The following is a 23005-nucleotide window of genomic DNA, read 5'->3' on the forward strand; positions in this document are numbered from 1 at the left end:
CTGGTTTATATCTAAAACAAAGACACAAACTAACACAGAGTCGTGTGGATAAGCAGCAAACAACAAACCATAAAATATGTATATCAAAGTGTTCCGGTTGGAGACCAACAAGGGGTTATAAAGTATTTATGAAGTATAACAATGTTGAGTAGTGACATAAACATGTTTTCCATTTTCTTATGAGGGTGAAAGAAAACCTTATATGTATAACAAGAAACACCCAAATACAGAAGAGAAAAACAACAACAAAAAATCTTAATATACGTCTTTTTATTGAGTCATCAGCCATGAGGCCTATTCTATGAGTGTTTCCAGAGGCATTTAGTGACAGGCTTCTACAGTTGACAGTTCTCTACTGAGATAAGAGCCACAGCACCCAGGATTAAACACCAGCTGCTGGACCTCTGCTCTTTCTCACAGCAGCATGTATGGAAACCTCAACATCCCATCCGTCCAACTCTTCCTCCAAATAATAATAAAAAAACCTAAAAGTAAGAATAAAACAGAAGGTCTGCTTCAAACGACACTGAACACACAGACTTTCAAATACATAAACATAAATACATCAGCAGTTTTTAATGGTTTAGCAGAAAACCAGAGAATGGACATCGTAGACACTTCCATGTCAAACGTGTAGAAAAATAAAATCTGCTATCCTCCGAAACACTGCTCTTTTCTCTCAACTAAACTGGGGCTTCACTGAAGCAGCTGTGCTGTGCAAGGTAAACAAGGTCACTTGAAAACAAACAATGGCCAACTGTTATTTAAGAACATTAAAAGGTCACATAAAACTATGAAAAAAAAAAAATGCAAACTAAGACACAGACAGTGGTTTTCACTATCCTCTGAAGAGGTATTAATTGCACATCTCTGGAACTTTTCAGCTTTGTGAAGGCAGCGTCGATTCTCTTGCTCACACCCGGATAGAAAGTTTAAACAGTGTACCGTTGACCCTCTCAGTTGGTGCTTTTACAATGTTGAAATGACATGACAAGTTGAACTGAAATGAGACACCACACTGTGAGGTAAACACAAAACACACAGGAGTGACAATACTGCATTTTTAAACAGATGCACCAGATGATTTCAACAAAGACATGTTGGACCAGGTTTGTAAAGCAGGCTAATATGACCTCTCGGTTAGGTTAAACATATCATTTAAAGTCCCATCTGTTCCTTTTGCTAAATTAATTTTCATTTAGGAACACTTAACTGAACAACAAATATGGGTGATCTTCTTAGAGTTCAAGATGACATCCTCGAATGTCTGATTTAGAAGATCAAGATCATCACGTCCATGAGCCTTGAACTAGAGAACATGTTTTGTTATGTCACAAAAGTACTTATTATTCAATACTTATTATTAGTTGCCATTTTTCTGTTACTCATTGTAAGTCATATTTACGTAACAACAAATAAGCATTGTCACATCATTGAACTTTACAATCTCAAGTGAAGGTACCACTTACTCCCTTGTTCTGAAACCTTTGACCAAACGACACATTCTCATCTACCAGGTGACAAAAACTGCACTTAACTTTGAGCTGAGCTTGTTTTTTTCCCCCCACTTTTGTCAGAGGAATTTTGAAAGTGACCACATTCTCTGATGAGGCACTTCCACCAAAAAAATAAAAAAAAGTGGCTTTTCTGGCAACAATGTACATCAAAGACATCTTACGAGTTTTACGAGCAGCCGCGTCAGGAACTGTCACAAAACAAATACATGAAAAATGACAAGTTTCAAAAAGTGTATGTCACAGTAAACAGAACTAATAGATTAAAGAAGACTTGAAACCTAAAAACCCCCGCCTGTCGCTTTCTGTACTTTTCCTAACCCGCGTTACAGTCGGACCATTTATTGATGTGTCTGTGACAGCAGGGAGTCACGGTGCAGGTGCTTTGACTATAAAATTAAGAGGTGACATGACCTTAATCATGACTTTTGAACTTCTGCTCTTCGCAATGTAACCATGTGACCTCTGTGTTATGTCATAGTTTTACAGTAAAGTGCACTTTATCTGTCGGCTCCGCATGCTTCCGTATTAATGCTTCAAAATAAGCACGATAATATATGAGTCAGACGTTCCACTCTCCCTTGAAATGAGGATAGACGCAGAGTGTGGTTAGGAACCTGTTGTTCCGAGTTCTGCCGACCCTTTCTCGTTCTTTTAAAGCAGATGATAATTGAGTGTCAAAACTGCGTCTAAACATGTGCGGAGGGTGCTTTTCAAATTCTGACCCAGACTGACCCTGACTGAAAACCTGTGCTAAAATAATAACAATACATCTGGCATCCATGAAATCATTCAGCAAACAAGGACAAGTCTTTGCGCTTGCGGCCTTTTATGTGCAAATATCCAGCGGTTGTATCCTCCCCTTTTAAGTCTGTATAACAACTTCACTCAGAATGTCCTGACTCATCAGAGCAGGAAGTTGTCTTGTTGTTGTTTATGTGCCCCTGAGCTCTGAGCTGACCTTGAGGACAATATCCAGTTGACGCAGATTCTCCTGGAGCTCTACAGTACAGGTGCAGCTCTCCCTCATTCTTCCAGCATGTTTTTGTGTGTCTTACAGTCTCTGAGGGCTACCTGATCCGCCCATCACTTTTGACAGGACCCAGTTCAGACTTGGGATCTGGGGACAGAGAGCTCCAGGAGGTTTTGGAGCAAGGTCCCAATGCTGGGCAGGAGGAAGTCTGTGTGGTGCACATGTCGCCTATTACCCAGAATGTCCTTACACTGTTGTCCACCCATTCCTCAAGGGACTGGCCCACGAGCTGGGCATTATGCTGGGCCTCCTGCAGGGCCGAATCCTGGGGAGGAAGCTTCAGCATGGAGCTCAGCTGCTGGAAACTCTGCTCCAGGTACAGGTTCCCTGGAGGGCCTGCATGGAGCCAGCTGTCCTCGACTGAAATTAAAAATCATATCACTGCGTTACAACGCAAATAATGACAATTTTAAAGGCAATTAAGCCGATTAAAAAACTCAATTAAACTAATCTAAATTATCGTTCGATCTATTCTTTCAACTCACAAGAAAAATCTAATGCTCTAAATCCTTGACTCACCTTTGCGTAGTGGCTCCTTATCTTTGAAGTTCAGTGGCATGACAAGGAAGCAAACTTCTGCCACACGCTCCCATTGCTTTAACAGCCGCACTGTCCAGGTCCCCGGCCGCAGGGGGCGCTGTAACGGTGGTTTGTACTGGGTGTACTCCGCATCCACATCCACTATGATGTCGTAAGATGCTGCCACCACCAGTGCTGGGTCAATCCACACAATAGTGGCTGTGAGGTTTGGACCGCGGGCCCATTTCTGTACTGCAAGTGGTTCGTCCAGAGGCCCGATCACACCACCGAAGTTGCGGAAGATTCTTTCCTTTGGATCCCAATCTGTGCCAATCTGTCAGGGAGAAAGAAAGAAAGATTAAGTCTGAGATAATTATGGGTAATGTGGCACAATATAGTGAAAAGGCTTTGACTACGGCTGAAAACAATACATCTCATAATTGATTATTAAAAACAAGCACCAACCAAGTGACTAATTGATTAAATTAAGAAGATAATTGACAGATTAATCAATTATGATTATGTATGTATGTGTTTGTCTTTCTTCTTCCTTCAAATACTAATAAAATAAGCTTCAAATTGAATTTGTGGTCACAAAAAACCAATACACCATGGACATAGTCTTCCAAAGTAAAGCCTTAGAAATAATAAAAAAAGAGTTAATGGTTAAATTTGAAAATTGATGTTCCCCTTATAAACTAAAGCACTGCACATATGAGTAGACACCAGTGTGACTGACAGCTAGGATCGTCTACTTGGTGACTTGTTGCAAATGACAGGTCAGAAAACTGACACGTCTCCGGTCAAATCACAAATCTCGAGGCTTAACAACAGACTTTGCTTTGCAACCAGAGACGACTATGGACATTTTTATTTCCAGTCCTTGATAAAACCTTGATAATACTGCTGCAATCTTTACACACCAATTTGAGGGAATATGAGGTGCCTTGATCTTTTAAATTGCAGGATATAAACTTCAACAATACAAGGAGAAATAAGCTTTCATCATAAGTCAAACTCTGATGGTAAAGTAAGAGTTACTACCTCAGACGGCACTTCCACTTACTTCCAGATTCTTCAATCTCTCAAACTCTTTAAGGTTCTTCTCGAGTACAAAAGACGTTTGAGGCACTGCCCACATCTCCAGTGTCTCCCTGGCCTTTGACCCCACAGCCTGTACGTCCTGACGCACCAGGTAACCTTGGAAATGATCGTCGTAGAAGTACAAGTGTACCGACAGTGGATAGCCTACAGGTTCAAACCTGAAGTGAGGAAATAAACCATCAGTGACAAATGACATTAATGCACCGCGTATTTATAAAGAAACACACGTGCTTGATCGTAAAAAGAGAAACCTACAAAGAGAAAGACCTTCTACCTGCATGCCTCCACATTTTTCTGTGTCGTCGTCAGACTCTTAAGACCCAGGCGAAAGAAAGATGTGTAAGCTGTGAGGGCAACATCCCTGAGTGAGTTGATGCTGTCCAACTGCTCGAACACACTTTCCCAGTAAGCCTTAACGGCGATGGTGCCTGGAGCGTACTGGCCGTACAAGTGAGTGTCCAGAATTTCTATGGCCTCCTGATTCACTGTTGACTCAAATTTACGAGCGAAGAACGTTGGGCGGGACAATTGCTGTGGATGAGAAAGAGACAATAGCTAAATCTGAGCATTGAGGGGAAACAATTCACACCAAGTTGGTTCAATTCTACTGTATTGATCCATTTGTCGTCCATAAAAATGCTGCTTGGTTTGTTTCCATGCACACAAAAAAATGATTGATGATTTATTCTCTTGCAGTCTCATGAGCTTACATCAACAAATTAATCCACATGACCAGTTACCGAACTAACTAAAACACAAAAAAAAAAGAGCACATCCTCCCTCCAGACTCCCACCCAAATAATAACAAAAATGTCAAATATACCTGAATCCGGATGAGGTCTTGTGGTTTGAAATCATTGGGAGAGCAACCACACCAGTCGACAATGTGCTTGTACTGACATTTACATCCCAGTTTACGATTCCAGTTGGTGACACGCAGGTTATTGTCCACCAGAGAGTCGCACATGTGACTGTTGCCCAGCACTGTGTGATAGAAAGACTGGAATAGAAAGTACAGCAGTAAGTAATTATATATAAATAAATATTTATGCTGTGGGTGAATAAACGGTAAATCGTCAGAGATGTATCGATGTTAAATTGCAAAAGGGCATGTCTGTGTTGCACCAAACAAAGGCGAACCGACTGCCGAGACATTAAACCACACAGACAGATAGATTCCAACTCCCTCCTCTCGTCTGCAGCACTGCGCCCAAAGGTATTACATTATCTCTGCTGCAAGACTCTTCTGACCTGACAGTGGAGAACAAGCCTCAGACAGGCTTGTACATCAAACTGTCAACTTCCCCTATAAGAGAGAAAAAGAACACCCAAGGCTCACTTACCTCAGCGGGGAGCAGAGCATAGGAATAGAACTGCTTCAGCCCTGACACCAGGTCATCCTGGGAGTTGATGACATACTCCACAAAGCGGCGGGTGAGCGCAAACCAATCAGAGCCACCTGAGACTTCCAGGCCTTCTGGGATGCTGCGCTCCCCGAGACGCCACATGTGGTTGTCACACTCATGGAACAGACGGTCGAGACCCTGCTTTTTAATGAATCTTGAACACAAAACATGGTTGGAATGTGTTAATGGTTTTTTGAGGATGGTTTTACGGATCAAAACAAACTATTTCCCCTCTAAATTATAAAGCTGTATTTATTAATGTTAAATACAGCTTCTCCTGAATTAATTATGGGAAAGACAGTGTAGATGTTAGGTTTGGAATTAATGTTACTTAATTAAGTTCAATGTCAGTGTTAAGGTGTTTGCTTATGTTAAAGCAAACATCCTCACCTGGCATTCTCTCTCCCGTGTGACTTGAGGAAGTTCTTGTTTCTGTGCTGCGACAGGAAAGCCACCAGTTCATCATTGGTCCTGCAGGAGCGAGATAGGGTGGGCAGTGATAGGAACACAGGTTAGGTCTAGTGGATTCTTTGGAAAGGGAGGGTGTAGTACTAATGCTGCTATGATGCTGAAGTCACCGTACATCAGAGAGTCTCAATGCAGCAGCGAAAAATTAATCAATGAATGTGAACAGAAAATGGAAAAGCTGTGCAAATTCTGAAGCAATGCATTAAAGCGGCTGTTCTAAAAGCGGGTCCAATACACATTCAACCATTCAACTTATATAAAAGCCTTTCCACAATTTCTGCATCTCCTATATCCACTTAGAGTTGTGTCTGCATTCCTCTCACAAGTACATGCTTGTGGTTTCATTCATACTAAAATGAGATCTGGCGCTCCTTAACTGAATACCTAATCCTGCATTCTCTTCCATTCCAATACTGTTCTCCTCTGAAGCCTACACAGTCGATTCTCACAAATAAATGGTATGTGTGGGAATAGATGTGCATTGTGTGGTTATCCTAAGCTCTGATGTTGCTCCACAGGCTGACTAACCTGGTGGGAAAGTCTGTGGCACTGAGATTGATGAAAAAATCCCATTTCCAGTCCACCATGGAGAGCAGGTCCTGCATGCTGCGCAGGTAGGCCTTCAGCAGGCTGGCACCGCCCCAGATGGTGACCATTCTCCAGGGTGTGGCCCGCACATTTGGGAACTGCTGGGCTATCTGCAGGACCTCTCGATGCATGTAGCCCGACCGCTGGAGGATTTCACAACAAAAGGTCAAACACAACACATACACATACAAGTTCTGTTTCTACGTCACTTATGTAATCCACTTTTACGTGCAGAGCAGCTGTCACTGATCTGCCTGTCACTGTGCCAAGACAACCGCACAAAGCTGGCTTACGTTGAAAGACAATTTGATGCTTTGTCCTGCTAATCATCACACAGACTGAACAAAAATTCAAACTAAAAAAGCCCTCTGAGAGTGCAAACCGCTACCAATGCCACCTATCTTGACAGATTAACCACTAGTTAAACACAAAAAACCTGAATCCGGATCGGTTTTCAGACCTTAGATTTGCCAGATAATTAAAAAGCACGTTTCTATATAATCACTAAATTGATTAGTTAAGACACTAAAATAATATTTGCTCAGTTGTTTAGCGAAGCACAAACTGTGTGTTACTCGCCTGTCCTGTATTAAATCAAGAGTGGACATTAAGACAAAGACTGCAGATTTAGCATGAATATGTGTGTTTCCTCTGCAACAGTAAAGAGGAAAGCAACAGTGAAAATAATCCATCACAGTCCTCTCATGTAGACACAGCCGGGGAAAACAGTTATGAAGACATGGGTGCTGTGGTACAGTGAGGGCAGTAGACTGATTCCAGTACAACATGACCTGTTTTAGAGCCTGAGATAAGGCTTGTGGAGGGTCTGTGATGCAACTGCCCCACTGACTTCTTATTCATCACCGCCTCCAGTGAGCCTCTCCACCGTCACCTGGCAGCAGAACGGGGCGACTCAGTGGGACTCGGTAACCTTTCCAACTGCACAGGTGCACTCACAAAAGACAAAAGACACCTGTACCTCATTTATCTGTGCCCTGCACAAGGGATTACTGTTTTTCCCAAGAATTTGACATAAAAAATCCTGAGAACAGAAGACAATTTTCCCAGGAATCCTGGGAAATAAGCTTTTTTTTTTACATACGACACATAACATCAGATAAGCCCAGGTCATTTCAGACAATAATAAATACAACACAGAGACAATATGCATATATATGGACCCAATCTGACCGTTATGTGTATTATTTTTAGCATTATTAGGGCAAAAAAACAAAACAAAATGTATGTCAATCACATACTCACAGCACAGACTGTGTCTGTGACCTTTTTACCGCCATCTACCGACTCTGTCTCATCAACAACTCTATTAGTCATTACATTTCCTGGGAATGGGTAAAAGGTTCTGATAGGATTTCCCAGGAAACACCTTTACAAAGACTACACCCTACCCTGATTTCTCCAGACATTCGCCAGACATTTGTCTTTTGCCTTGCAGCTACACAAACAGCAGACATTTAATCCAGACCCTAAGAATAACCACAACTCCCCCTATCCAGGCTAATCCCCTTTACCATACTGCGAGACCTGTGGGATGAATTTAATCCTCATAAAGCGAGAAGACCTTAGTGGTAAATGCATGTATGAACTCAGAGTCACCAGCATCAAGCAATCACTGTGCAAAGTCTGCTTGTAGCATGTTAAAAGTCTGTAGGCCATCAATACGAAGAGGTTGCAATGGTACACTGCAGAGAATGTACAGCAATGTAATGTAAGGAATGTAACGTGTCCTTACCTTGTCTACATGGATGTAATAGTAGTGGTCACGGTGGTATATGGCTTTCATGAGGCGCTTGAGCTGCCGTACGGCTCGGCCGTGGACCATCAGAACAAAGGCCACCCTGACAGGGTTCTCCACACTGGACAGGCTGTTGTCCAGCTCAACAACCTGAACTGGATTTGACAGACCTGACCAAAGACAATAGAGAAAAAGATAACTCTTAAAAGGTATAAAAATTTAGTTAAAAAAAAAAAAAAAAAACCTATGACATAAGAAAGTGTAAATCACAATATCTCTATTATAACTCCACCCAATTCAGTGTTTTAAAAATAATGTATTAATGCATGAAAACACTAACAAGAAGCAGGACTTTTCTGGTCTGCATTGAGATGAGACAAGAGATTAAGGTAGCAAACCAATTAGTGCGTTAGACAACAGGACTGAATTAATTTTAAATGAATGGTTTAGGTAGATTAATGAAAATCCATTTCTCTTTAACCTCCTCCACCATCCCCTTGAGCTTCCATAATTCACAGTGGCCTGCAGCCCATTTCCCTGGCATTTCCGCAGGGAGTTTGACTAAATGGCAGCAAACAGTGAAGAGTTTGTTCTTAAAAAAAAGGCTAATTCTCCTCAGTGGCATGGATCAGGTAGGTTTGTGTTTGGTTGCTCTTTAACCCAATGGGTTATGTTTGAAATGCCAACTTGATTTGAATCATTTCTTTGTCATTTGTATATTTTTTTTTAGAAGAAAAATGCGATGTACAATTGTAAATCAAGTTTGGTGTAAAAATAAAAAGAAGGAGAAGAAGAAGGAGGAATTTTAGGCCATATTGGCGAGCCACAATTTCCAAGAATTATGCTTTTTCAGCCCAATGTGCCAATACCTTGATATTTAGTTTACAATCAAAGGCGATTAGAATATAGCAAACAAGAAAACCAAAGAAATTCGACTAAAATAATATGAACTTACACAGTTAACTGTGAAAATATTTGCAGCTACATTTCCCCAATGATTAGCTAACTGATCAGTTGTTTTATCTCACACTAATTCTTGCAATACAAGACAAGACAGAAAGTGTGTTGTTCTCTCACCAGGCTGGGGGCAGAACTGAGGAAATGCGTCTGGCATGAGCCGACCAGCCTGATGTTGGCACACGATGTTGGCGATCTCCTGTCGGCACTGCTGTGACCCAGCACGATGGAGGGCAGACAGAGCGTCCTTCCCTAAGATATCACATTTAGGCACAAAGTCACTGCTGGGGGCTTGGTGTGCCCCGTCCACGCTGCCCGGCTCCCCTGGTATGGCAGCAGCAGGGAGCTTAGGTGCGCCACCTGCGCCCCATCGCATCTCGCTAAAGTTGCGGCTGCTAGACAGGTCATGGGAGACAACATTGTCCATTCCAGCGCCCGTCACCCCTCGCTCCTGTGGAGACTTCAGCCTGATGCCGGGCTTTCCTCCTTGCCGGCTTGTTGCTCTCCTCAGCGCACTGGCTGCTGTGCCTCCTGTCCTCTCCAACCTGGTGCTCCATCTGCCCTTGTTCCTCCCTGACAAAGAGTTTTGTTTCTCCCAAAGTGCACTGTCTCTCTTGGGGTCCTGGCTGTTGTGGTCCGGTAGTTTAGACCGTCGTGTTTTTCTCTGAGGAGAGAGCGAGAGAACAGAGAAATGAAAGCAGGATAGAGAGAGATGGGTTGAGGGAAAGAATATGATTCTTTTGCCAGTCCATCAGAGCATCTAGGACTAACACTACTGAGAAGAGTGAAGCATTCTCAATCATGACAGAAGGTAAACAAACACCTGAACAGAGACAGCAGTAGACCCCAGTGGGAAAAATGTGTTTATTTGGTTTTGTTTTTCCCAAAATTCTTTCATGTGGGTTATTTTTAGTTGAGCCTCCTCCTTAATCTGCCAAAAGTACCGTTCTGGATAGTGACACATATACACACAAAAGACATGAACACAGTAAATCACTGTAGAAACCTCTGTCTGCACCCTGAGGCAAATATTGTAAAAAAAAAAAAACATGCAGATCATGTCTTCCCAAACCCTTCACACATATAGGGGAGCTGCATAAGCATAGCCCTCAGATGTTAAGGAGGCTAAACAGAGACTTGTCTGACTTTCTCTCTCTCTTTGTGTGAGGGAGGAATATTAGTACAGCAGCATGTTGCTTGCATGCATATGTTGTGTATCAGAATGCTGGGCAGTGACACAGTCCCTGATATGCAGTTGGAACCATTGGATATAGCATCTGACCTAAACCCAAACATTAAAATATTGGTCTGAACCTGCACTGGCCCAAATTAAAGTACTTGTTCAATATGAGTGATCAGGTTTTCTTAATCACTGTCACAAGGATAGGCTCAATAACATCCACATGTATGAAATCCTGTGTTTGCACAAGGGTAAATGTGTGCAATTATTCAACCACTTATTGCTGCCTTTTCTTAATATGATTCATTATTCTTCATGATTTGCGCGTTGCAGTGGCATCTTGATTTTAATCCTCAGAGACTTCATAGACGTGATCCGCTTATATCGGCTTTGAAGTATTAAAAAATATTTTGGCAGTAACATCCCTAAAGGAGATGATAAGGCTAGAGAAGAAAAAGAAGAAATAAGGGGAAAAAGGTGTTGCGTTGTCGGTTTACCGAACAGTAAAATTATATAAGCATCAGTAAGAGCAGGACAGTTTTCAACACTTCAAAAATAGATATAAGTCTAATGTTGTTGGTGTACAAATCTGATCTAATACAAATCCAATTAAGGACACGCCACAATAATCAAACTAATCTGGGTGGCTTCCAAAATTATGTTGCAGTGTCACAAAGTAAACAGTCGTGCACAAATCACACCTCCAAAATACAGAAGGCAGGCAGTGAAAGAGAAAAAAAACCTGTACTTTGGCCATTTTTTTAGCAGAACACATCATAGCTTTGGCACAGCAGCAGATTCCTGGATCACACAAAAGCCCTTTCAAAATATGTACTTGGGGAGAAGGAATGAAGAGTGAGTGGGCTGACAGCTTTCTACATTTATCAGACAGTGTAGCTGAATGTAGCCTCAAGTCACAGGTACTTTGACAGAGCAGAGACAGTGAGTACAGAAGAGGAGCGGAGCTGTGTGATTAAGACAAGAACCAGATAATACACTGCCAGTGAAACAGCTGCCAACCAGTACAGCACAGTCAGCTAATGATTGCCAACTACTCTCTCAGTAGGAGACATTGTGGAGCTTCGTATCGGTCAGTGTAGTGGGAGCCTCTTTAAGGGACTTCATTTTCCTGGTTTTTGCCAGCATTTTGCAGAAACCTGATGTTGTAAACATCAATTAGATGGGTGAGAGGATTAGGACAAACCTTATACACATCAAATGTGAGCTTTACGTGACACACAGGATGTGTCCTTCAATCTAAAATAATCAAATCAAATACAACACCTGAAACCGTGAACTGAAACATTAGGATTACAAGGTCATATCTTTGCAGCGTTAATAATAAGAAACTCCTTTTATGTGCATGACATGTAAACTGCTTTGTTAGAAAAGTGTAGAGCAAAGCTAGGGAACAACACTGAGGGTAAGGCAGGTGTTTGCAGCATTGATTAGAAGACTGCATGCTTTTAAGTTTCTTTTCTAACACATACGACAAGCCTGCAGCCGGGGCTAATGTTTTCTCTTATCACTCGTTTTCACAGCTTTTAATTAACACCATCATGTCAAATGTATGGATTCAAAAGAAAGCTAAACACATCCTCCTTACTTTCCAATTAAATTAAAAAAAACTTATCACAGTTGCCATCTGCTGAGGCGGGAAGCATCAGCAGCAGCAGCCAGTCAGCTCTGTAGAAGAGTGTGAGAAAGCAAAGGATAATATGAGGATAACAGAGCCGTCTTCTGTTGTCTTTTCCTTCGTTCTTCTTCACAAAGGCTTCATCTTAATGCATGTAGCACACACAGCAAGCCACTGATTAGAGCAGATGTGAGTTTAAACTGCACACATGGGAATCCAGCCATGTGTGCTCATGTTGAAAACATTAGAGGGAGCCTCCCTGACTGAATAGGCACGATTCAGAAGTGACATGATGATGAGCATTAGTTCTAAAAGTCGGATTTTTTTACTCTGTATATTTCAGTTGTCAAATATTCACAGACCGCCTGCACTGCCATTTACGTAAGTTCAATTGGACTACTATCCTTGCCCCTGTATACAAGCGCTAGTGGGGAATTAATGTATCACTCTTTTATTACTTCGGTCCAAATCCAGTGCTACTGCCCTTATAACCCACATATGAGTCTGAGGCACAGGACAGCAAATCTTTATGTTTAAGGGTTGTACAAACCTACATAAACTACAGTTAACCACAACCCCTATAGACATTTTTCTGCATCTTGTCCAAAGCATGTTTAAGCCTGCACCTGACGAAGCAGCAGAGATTCTGGAGGTATTATAAAGCAGATGGGTGACAGAAGTCAAATGTTTCATACAGAAGACATCTTTTCTATGATATGATAATAGAGGTGTCACATATTTGTTTTGTTGCCATACTGTAGGTGTGCAGAAAGAAAATTGGTTACTTCATATGCTTGTGTATTTACATAGAAGCAGGAGCCCAGGGACCAGAGAATTAGGCTCTGGCTTTACAGAGTAGCTTACAGCTTAACCTGGATAGATTTGAATAGTCAAGACTAGAGTGAACAACAGACTCACAACCCTTCATTTTCCTCCTCAGAGTGGAGGGTCAAACTTTCATCACTGTTGCTGCCAACCCACCCTGCCCACCTATCGGTGCTGGAAAATTGTACACACTTGCCACTTCTTTACAGAGAGACAGCACACTTAACTCTTCAGGTTTCAGCTTGCCCTCCAGTGGCTTTATCAGTTTGAGTGCAGCTCAAGAAAAAGTAACTCCTGTACATGCAGTCCACCACAAATCATGGAGACTTGCTCGCTGCCTCTACAGATTTAGATTACCCAAAATGGCAGGTGACAGTGTCAGTGATAATGGAGAGAGGGGCATGGGTGAAGGGGAGATGGATGAAGATTTTTAAATTGTGGATGTTCCAATGGCTTTTAAATCTGTCGAGTGGAAAAACTAGTGTTTTCTCGTGTGAAAAAATGTGTGAGAAAACAATGTTATCTCGAAATAACGTGATATTTTCTCGTTATAACGTAATACTGAGCACCCCACTTTTTTTTGTATGTGTGGCAGCAATATGCTTCCGTAAAAAGGAGAAAGGGTGATGGAAAAACAAAAAGCAGAAATCAAATCACTGACAGAGTGCATTGTATTTTTCGTCGCCCCCAAATGAAAAAAGCTCACTATAAAGTCACAAAAGTTTAAGTTACACAGAGTCTAAAGCAATCTCACTCACAACCACCAAGAGCTACAGATCTTGTGCCATAGTATTAATGCATTACATAGCTAGATAATAGGGACAATAACAAATCAGAACAGTTATAAACCGTTATAACAGCTGTGATGGGCGCTCCGGCTCACTGTTTGTTTCAATGAATCGTCACTGAGTCCCACATAAAGTTGCATTACTCCATAAAGATCTTCCCCCTGCAATCTGTCAGTTTAGTCAGGGTTTGTCTGTCCATGTCGTTCCCCTCTCAGTGACTTCAGTTAAAATGTACACACAGTCACCAGTGCTGGAGCTAGTCTTTAATTTGTGCCATTTTAACACCGTTACCAGCGACAGACAGACAGGACTGGTTCGGCTGTACTGAAAGTGTTTCGCAGCAGCTCTCCCCCTCGCCCACTCCCCAGCTGCTCCCTTAGCCAATTCCACCAAGCATTGACTGAATCATAACATACGGATGAGCTAAGCTAAGCGCTAACGGGCGACCCAGTCACTGTCACACAAGAAATAACCGGAAAGCTCATATCTTACCTCGGCCTCGCCCTCCTCCAGACTCCTCAGACTCCATACAACCAGCCCTTGGATCAAGAGGATAGTCAGGGCGGCAGCGATGGCTAGTTTGTACCGTCGGAGGAGCTTCTGGACTCGAGCGCTAGCCACCATCTTTTCGACTCCAGTGAAGTCTACGTCGAGCGCGTGCACGGCGCATTCTGAGCTGCGCGCGCACGCGGCGTCGCTCGACTCGACATCCTCGTGAAGCTCTGAAGTTAGGGGGAAGATGGATGGAACTTTGTCTGCTTTTGTTGAATATTCTGTATTTTGGTTTTCCAAGGCAACTTCTTCCCACACTGTATCTCAGCCAATATTTCTTTGTGTTTTATTTCATTCAAAAAGTTTTTTGTTTGTTTTTTACAAAATATTATGCTTTCTACCCCACGTTTTTGTATGTGTGGCAGCAATACGCTTCCGTACAAATCAGCACTGCATTTACTAAAACGTGCATCCCATAATGTCTTCATAAATCGGACAATACAACACAAACCTATTCCTTTCAAAACTTCAAAGCTCACACATAGTCTTTGTTCTTTTGGCGTGACATGTATTAACCACGACAGTTTATTTTATTAATAGCCTAATAATTGTATCGCTTCAAGATTCACAAAACAATAATAAAAAAAAAAATAATAAAAACGCACATAATCACCTGAAACTGGCCTGGGTCAGTGGTCTATATAAATTATGGTATATAAATTAGAGCTTAACCAACGAATAACCCTTTCAAACACACAGTGCATATATGTTGACCATATAACTTCAAAAGTTAAACAATGCTGTGTTTTACTAATATTAGCTCAGCATCAGGGTACTTTATCTTGAATTTATAATGTTATAAAAACATATTGAGGTTAATCAAACACATTTGGAGAGCATTTTCTTAATTGTTATCCACAGAGTATGTCACATGGCCTTATTTATTCATTAGTGGCAAAATAAGACCTAAACAACTCATCTAAGAATTATGCTAAAAAATGAGACATTGAATGAGAAGGTGTGTCCAAACTTTTGACTGGTGTGGGGAAATGTACATATATAATTTGCCCACACCTATTTTTATCACCATTGTCTTCCTGTTGCCCTTGGTCACAGTAAACTCTCCTGAGGTCAAGGCACACGTGTAAGATTGTACCAAAAATATAATATTGTATTGCATCAAGAAAACATTATCTATTGCATAAATATAATAGCTAAAATATAATAATTTATTGGCTGCGCATTGGCTGATAGTAAAGCCAGACGTGTTTTCCTTGGTTCCCATCCATGAATACTAATGCTACATTTTCTCTCATTGTATAGAAAATATCTCAAGACGGGATCCCCCGAAGTTTCCAGGGAAACGGGACTGCAGCTCAGGCATCCAGTGTGTCAACCTACTGGTGTGGGTGCAGTAAATCACACGGCAGTTGTCTACTTTGGACATGTCTTTAATATAATAAGGAATGTTGAAATAACGCGCGGATATTAATGGTTTGTTGGAGCCTCAGAAATCTTCTCTCTGCAAAATATTTAGTTGGGGAGAAACTTCGTGTAAATGATCCTTTGTTTGTTGGTATTATAGTGGCACTAGATTAAGCGACACCGACGTGACGCACTCCGGAGAGGACGTCATGTGTCCGTGCTTATGCACGAGCTCACATCCACTGTGGCATGTTTATCGTCGCGAGGAGTGAGTGGCAGAGCGCATGTGGACTGACTTCGGAGACAATGACGAGGAGGGACGGAGCCCAGCTCCGTTTTTACTCTCAGGTGTAGTCTCTTTTTAAAACAACAACAACAACAACAACAACATGAGAGTCTTTGTGCTGAGGATGATGAGCTCAAGAGGATTTCTGAAGGCATCATTAACAGGTTACACTGAGGAAATGTCCACAACTGCGAGTCCAACCAGTCCCTCCTCTTTGCTGACATCGGACCAACTCACGGTGGTCGCTGCGTCCTGTAAGTAAAAATGTCTCAACTCAAAAAATACAATTTATTGTAGGATGAAGAACAGCAGTTTAATCCATTACGATAATTGAAATGGTAGTTTTTTTTAAAGCCAGGCATGTTTTTGTTTTGTACGAAGAACGTTGTATAAAATAATGTGTAAATAGTTGAGGTAAAAAGTGTGATGGGGAAAAGTAGTAATTGAGTTTATACTTCTGCCTACTTTTAAAACGTGATGAGACGCAAATGTAAATATGTTTCCATTGTAAATGTTGAATGTTTGCATATCTATCTATCTATCTATCTAGCTGCAGCTGTGTGATAAGGGTTGTACTTTTCATTTTCCATAAGTGCTGACAGAAGATAGCACCTAAAAGCTCTGACCCACAGTTAGTGATAGAATTAGTACGTCAGGTCTTTTATATACCCTGTAACACTGTAATTGCTCATCTTGACAGACGAGCAAAGCATTCACATTGTAGAGACAGTGGATCAAAAGTGAGTCATTACCTCTTTCATTTATAGACACAAAAGTTGACTAAAGCTTTACATTTGGTGTTCTGTTCTTTTGGAAGTTGAACCACAAGTTCCAGGAAGAGAAAGTGTTGCTGTCTGACTAATTGTGATTAATATGTTCTTCTTTCAAACAGTTTCTTCTTTGGTGTTCTTTGTGATTGTTGTGGGGCTGCTGTCCATTATTTACCGCAAGGATCCACAGTGCTGCAAAGGCCGCTCCTATCAGCGGCCACATGCCAATATGGTAAGAAGAAAACAAAAGGTGCCTTTTTTGTGCTGAGTTTTCCTTTTTTTTAAGTGATCTGCATGTCCAGATCTCTTCCTGATCCAGCTCCACAGTGACAGAGTAGAAGCAGCCATGTGCAGCCATGTGCACCCTGTGCACGGCCATTTCCTCGTGTCACATTCAATTTGGGACAACCCAAAAATAACTTGATATGAAAATTGGCAGACAATGAATTTGCTTCACTGGAATTATCTGCTCTATCTCTGATGGAGTTGGACAGAATTAGCATGTGCACCACATAAACTGAAGCTACATCAGCACCAGTGACATGAAACAACTGTAAATCATATTTCGTTTATAGCTCTGGTATGGCATGTGAAGGAAAAACAACCAGATCTTTTTTGTTTTTAAGGGCGTGCGCTCCAGCAGCACATACTTTATACTGTATATCTCTATACCTGCCAAAGATAACTGTCTATCTGAGCATCTGTAAAGCTGAGAAGACAGTGGAGGGCGAGATGAAAAGGAAACACAAACACTTTACAGATGTAACTCTTCACTTGTTGCCCATTCTCTCTGCTTCCTCTTCCTCCTGTATTTCACGACTGTGAGTCCCCGAGGTCAAGTTTCAGTGTGTTATCTCCACATTGCAGAAGCACAACTCTTAACCCCCCTCATACGTTTCACAGACAGGAAGCGCTGATCTGTTGTGGTTTTAATGGAGACGGCCTGTTGTCCCAGTTAAGGAACTAAAAGAGCATTTCATTGGTACAGAGTGATCATGGCGACCTTTAGTTACAGCTGTAATCATACGTGTTGTTCCCTTAACTGACAGGTTAAGTGCATAAGTCTGCACATGACACATTTTAAACTAAGTGCAGACCTATACATGTTTATGTTTGTAGTAGGCACAGTGTTGTTTATGGGATTGTAATATTTCCAACCGATAGTTGTCCGATATTTTTCTTTAAAACCGATCCTTGCATGTACCTGACAGTTTTTGGTATGTATTGTCAGGAGAGACAGAAAGTGAAGGTTCATTTACGAGGGAAATGAACACAAACACTTTCATTGTGTCCTTGTGGGACATTTCATGTCCTCGACTTCATAGTCGCATACCTTTCCCTGCTTCAGTTTGCACCATGAATAGTGGACAGACCCCACTGTGGGTGTTGGGGACACAAGAGGGACAATGGATCTCCTTTAAGTTGCGGCGTTGAAAAAGGCACGCTGCGGCTGGGGTCCTCCCCCGACTTCAACACTGATTTTACACGGTTGTGCTTTTTCACACTGACTGAATCAATGGCAGGAGACAAAAGGACAACTTCTAGTTTCCCCCCTCTCTCCTTTTTTTGGCTTTTTAAAATTACAAACCAGTGAAGAAAAGTGACCTTTGACATCATCTTTTCGGTGTTGTCTCTCTCTGTGAATTGATGCGAGGGTGAAGGCAAGGGTCGTTAGAGTGCGTCACTCTAAGTGAGAGTGATGTCATTGTTTGAACTGGCCTGGGAAAATGATAGATCTGATTTTTAATACTCCTCGATGTAGTTACTAAACGCCCACCTGTTTGTCAATCTTTGTCAAAAAAAAGGTTAGTGTTAGAGGCAAATGTTAGTTGTCTTACACCTCACACTGGATTTAAGTCTCAGTCAGGCAACAAATTGACGTTGTCGTAATGCCGGTCCAAATCACACGCAAGGCCATAATGTGTATTGGAGCGTGCTCGTTAAGAGGTACCTGCTGCAGTTACAAGGGGATAGAGAGACACTAAAAAGACCACACCGTGTGGTTTGTTGCCTAGGGACCCTCCTGACACAGTGGGACATCGCATTGTTCTCCACACAATGAGACTCATTCAGACCCAAGGCAATTACCTAGCTTTCCTGTCAAGAGTTCTTTTTTTTTTTAGGATTCCTGCTCCTCATACAGTGAGACACTGACATGTCTTGTTTTTAGAGGGGTGGCGGCACTGGGAGGAGGAACGGTCATCAGCGGGTGGTCGTCTTATTGATTAGATAATTTATGGTATTGCTAAAACAGCCAATGTCTACAGTGATTAAATAAGGCATGAAAATTGGTCAATTGGGCTGAAATTAGTGGATTTTTTGACTAATTACAGACTGAAGAGCAGACGCACACACACTGTGAACCACTGATAATTGCTTTTTATCTAAATGTTTTGGAATACTTTTAAAAAACACCTGTGATCAACTAATTGGTGGCCATTATTCATGTATATATAAATGAATATATGAACCTCAGTAACATTTTTGTGGAAGTGTGCGGGCGCTACCTCCTTTTAGGGCTGTGTATGACAAGTAGAAATAATGATATATAAATGTTATGTACTTTTCTTTGTCAAGTGTGAAGAGTGGAAAGAGGGGGAGAGAGAGTCAATGCTTCCAACTTGCAGTCAGCAGAATAATATGCTTTTATTAGTATATCATTTTAGTCTATCCATTTCCTACACCCCTACCTCCTACCTACCTTCTGTCTGTTCTGCCAGCCGCGTGCGTTCAAGTAAAATGGGTGGTGTGCGTATAATCTCGTATCACACATTACAGGTTGATTAATGAGCAAAGTTCTGTGATTTACCGTAATCGCCACGACTGCTTGTGTAACAGGATGCTCCTCCTCAGTATTACAGCAGCAGACAGACACTGGTGGGCTCTTCGTATCTAGAGCAGACGCAGATCATGGATGACAGCGGCACTCAGGTGAGAAACTGAGTGGACATCATCTGCTTTTAAAGCTGTACTGTGTACATAATGTCCTTCATGTTCAAACCGATGTCAAGTGAGTTCACACAATGCTCATAGAAGTGAGAGGGCAGCAAACTTTAAGTTGAATTAACCTCCCGAGTCCGCTGAAACTTGAGTGAGGGGAAACAAATGTTGAAAGAGAACTTTAGGTTAAGGAATTAACCCCTGTTCTCTGAAAACACGAGTGGGGTAGTGAGATACTGAAACACATGATAGAAGAGAACAGGGTGTTGGAGTGAGGTACAAAGGTTACACACACAAGCTTTAAGATATCATATATTAGAGCTGAGAAATAATTCATGAACAATATATAGTGCAATTTAGGTGTAAAGAGGTTCAACATATATCCATACACTCTTGTATAAAGTACCTGAAAGGGATACTTGAGTAAAAGTACCTTAATTGAAAAGGTAGAAGTTGAAGTCACTTTTTATAAAGTACATGACATTTACTGTACTGTAACAAAGATAGTTAGAGGAAATATGGTGGAGTAAAGGTAAAAGTTGCTAGACATATAAAGAAAAAACTTAGTTTTACCAAAGTTTTTGTACTTTGTTACATTATCCATATAATGTTTATGCATTGCACAAACACATGTAATAACTTTAAATGTATTACTCAAGATGTTGCAATATTTCTCTGTTTAATAGGTGTTTTCTGTTGTTTGATCATTATTATCAATATCTAATTCTTTGTTTTAACTTTGAAAATGTTCATTTCAATAACCTTTTGGGCTAAATCATCTGGCGCTACTACACATAGACAGCAGTGTCTGCAGCCTTTTATCTTTAAAGAGCGTATTAGTGATGGGCCATTATCCATAAATCCTCAGCATATTTAACGAAGTGTTGTGTTTCCTGTCCTTCATAAATGTCCTTCTGTTCCTGGGTGTGTGTGTGTGTGTGTGTGTGTGTGTGTGTCTCAGCAGGCAGGTCATCTATTCTTTGTCGGTCGGCCCTCCAGCTACAGTCTGCCAACACTGGAGGCCCCCCTGCCGAGGCTGCCCTCCTATGAGAGTGTCCGAAAGAAGGACCGCCAAAGGCAGATCCACATGATGATCGCAGACCGATTTGGCCTCAATGGACCCATTGTGACTGAGGTGGGGTATATTAGGGAATTAGAGATTAGGACTGTGTCACAGCAAATAATACAGCCATTCATAAATGCTTCAAAAATAAGGTCATTCAGGTGCTGAATATTCTACTCCTATTGTTGTTATAAAGAATGCTAGAGATCATGTAAAGTCTATATATTATGAAGGCTGCTCATCGGTAGTGTCACATTCAATGAGACAGTAAACAGTAGGCTCTTTCTATCGTTTCTCTCTATTATAGCCACGCTGTTATACAAAAGAGCATGTTCAAAGATTAGACTGCATTCAGACTAGAGTAAACAGGATGCACTATCGGCGTACCTAATGGCCTCTGCTGCACCCGCATTTTAAGGTTTTGCCATGTTGACCTTTCACTGAGCTTTTGAGTCGCATAACGCTTGAGCAAACAAGGTAATGAGAAATCAAACACAATCAAAGTCTGCATTCTGAGAGCAAACAGTGCCTGAAAATGCTGCTGCTTTGTATTCCTGTCTGTGCTGGTTTTTTTCTTCTACTTTGACCTCCCATTCTTTTTTCTGAATTTAACAGTCCATAGCACGACTGCCCATCTCTCACTGTCTCACACACACACACACACACACACATGCAAAGCACATTCACACACTTCCTCATTTCCAGTCAACCCGTCACTGAAGCCTCCCTTCCCCCCTTTTAAACTCTTGTTAGATGAGTTTAAAAGATGGCCCCTTAATTTCCCGCTGTCTGTTCAGTGGCCTGAGGCAGGATAGTAATAAAACTTTGTGCGGCCTGGTGTGTATTTGTGTGTACTGGACAGAGGGCAGAGGTTGAAGGGTGACTCTGGACGCCCGAGGGTCCCCAAGCAATTAAAAGATAAGAGGACTTGGTCAGGGTGTGTGAATCTGCCAGAGCAATCAAGAGAAACATGTTCAGGTGGTTAATATCGATCTAGATAGATAGATAGATAGATAGATAGATAGATAGATAGATAGATTTATGATTAAACTCTTGTTTTACAAAACGTCATGTTGCTTCTGTGTGTCCAAAAGCCACCGCCATCCTACGAAGAGAGCGTCCGTCAGTCTGTGGAGCTGCCGTACAACATCCTCTCATCCAGCCTGGACATCTCACCTCCTCAGAGCATCTACACCAACATGGGAGCTGACATTCAGAGTGAAACATCTCACCCAGTCAACTCAGGCACTAACAGCACTCATCTACCTGTGTGATGAAGCCTCTCGACGAATGTGACCTAAACCTGGTGGCTTTCATGCGGAGGAAGAAACTCTTGATCGCTGTTCATGATTGGCACATTCTCGCGGTCCAAATATCTCAAGACTGATTATGCTGAGAGACAGTTTCACAGGGTTGAGGAGTGACCAAAGAAGAGCTGCACGCCTTTCAGGAGGAGGAGACATTTTTCTGACATGTTTGAATGTTTAAAACAATTTGTGACGATTGCTGTTTTGTCTTTACCACATGAGTTTCCAAAAAGAGAAACAAACACTGGATATTAACAGTGACTGAGGTGGCTGGTACATCTTGATGAGGACAGAGGAAAAGAGATTTGTGACCCGCAGGTCACAAATATACCAAATATTTGATTGCTCTTCTAATTATACTCTGACAGTTTGTCTTGTTTCAGGGTGCAATTTATTTGATGACTGCTATAAAGCAAATGGCTTCCGCATATGGTTCAGCCTGTGAGGGGGAGAATTTAAAAAGGTGCTAATAAGAGTGCCTCTCATGAAGTTATAATAAGACAGCTTACTGTTCCGTGTTTATTTTTGATCTCATTACCTTGGTTTGATTTTATTTTTGCCAAAGCTGGCAGGACTCTATGATCTCTACTTTCTTATCAAACATTTTATTACATAAATATGTTATGTTTTATATACTGATATACTGATTTACTCAAGTCATGACAGAAATGGAACAGTTTGTTTGTTCTATTCTCTTACACATGTCAAGTTCGCAGCAGAGTGAATGTGAAATGAAAACAGTGAAGACATGCCAAGTTTCTTGTCATGACCTGTTTTGTTTGTCTTAACCCAGCAGTCAATTTCTGTAATTTACCATGTGCAAATGCAAACCTTTGTCCTGCACGTTGTTTTCATCTGTATTTATTTAAGGGGGGAAAATGGACTGTTCCTTTTTATTCTGTTAAAACAAATTAAATAAAACATTTTAATGTTTTGTTTTCATACTCT

The 23005-nt window shown here is 41.5% G+C and overlaps 2 protein-coding genes across 7 annotated transcripts; one reads left to right on the forward strand and one right to left on the reverse strand.

Moving 5' to 3' along the window:
* Nucleotides 1-352: 352 nt before the first annotated feature.
* On the reverse strand, nt 353-14655 carry xylt2 (xylosyltransferase II). Its single transcript, XM_058653176.1, has 11 exons — nt 14267-14655; nt 9466-10009; nt 8386-8558; nt 6573-6775; nt 5967-6047; nt 5514-5730; nt 4994-5170; nt 4445-4701; nt 4133-4328; nt 3067-3400; nt 353-2907 (listed from the first exon to the last, which is right to left on the reverse strand). Exons 1-11 carry the CDS (start codon nt 14396-14398, stop codon nt 2585-2587), a joined length of 2637 nt encoding a protein of 878 aa, XP_058509159.1. The 5' UTR covers nt 14399-14655; the 3' UTR covers nt 353-2584.
* Nucleotides 6665-22980, forward strand: si:ch73-364h19.1 (uncharacterized). 6 transcript variants are annotated; one of them, XM_058653177.1, is made up of 7 exons: nt 6665-6797; nt 15590-15760; nt 15852-16231; nt 16870-16979; nt 19586-19678; nt 20649-20822; nt 21845-22980. In XM_058653177.1, exons 3-7 carry the CDS (start codon nt 16081-16083, stop codon nt 22022-22024), a joined length of 708 nt encoding a protein of 235 aa, XP_058509160.1. In that variant the 5' UTR covers nt 6665-6797; nt 15590-15760; nt 15852-16080; the 3' UTR covers nt 22025-22980. The 6 variants fall into 6 exon arrangements, with proteins under 6 accessions (XP_058509160.1, XP_058509163.1, XP_058509162.1 ...); XM_058653180.1 differs by having other exon boundaries at nt 19601-19678; XM_058653179.1 differs by having other exon boundaries at nt 20652-20822; nt 21845-22979.
* The last annotated feature ends 25 nt before the right edge of the window (nt 22981-23005 follow it).

Source organism: Solea solea, chromosome 16 (genome assembly GCF_958295425.1).
Source record: "Solea solea chromosome 16, fSolSol10.1, whole genome shotgun sequence".
NCBI classification, from domain to species: Eukaryota; Metazoa; Chordata; class Actinopteri; order Pleuronectiformes; family Soleidae; genus Solea; species Solea solea.

Bases quoted from the DNA above. Each gene is read 5' to 3' on its own strand.
- xylt2 (XM_058653176.1), bottom strand. From the start codon at position 14,398: ATGGTGGCTAGCGCTCGAGTCCAGAAGCTCCTCCGACGGTACAAACTA. The intron at 10,010-14,266 runs GTAAGATATGAG...CTCTCTCCTCAG, and splicing joins TGGAGGAGGGCGAGGCCGAG to AGAAAAACACGACGGTCTAA. The intron at 3,401-4,132 runs GTAAGTGGAAGT...TCTCCCTGACAG, and splicing joins AGAGATTGAAGAATCTGGAA to ATTGGCACAGATTGGGATCC.
- si:ch73-364h19.1 (XM_058653177.1), top strand. From the start codon at position 16,081: ATGAGAGTCTTTGTGCTGAGGATGATGAGCTCAAGAGGATTTCTGAAG. The intron at 16,980-19,585 runs GTAAGAAGAAAA...CTTGTGTAACAG, and splicing joins AGCGGCCACATGCCAATATG to GATGCTCCTCCTCAGTATTA. The intron at 20,823-21,844 runs GTGGGGTATATT...TGTGTCCAAAAG, and splicing joins ATGGACCCATTGTGACTGAG to CCACCGCCATCCTACGAAGA.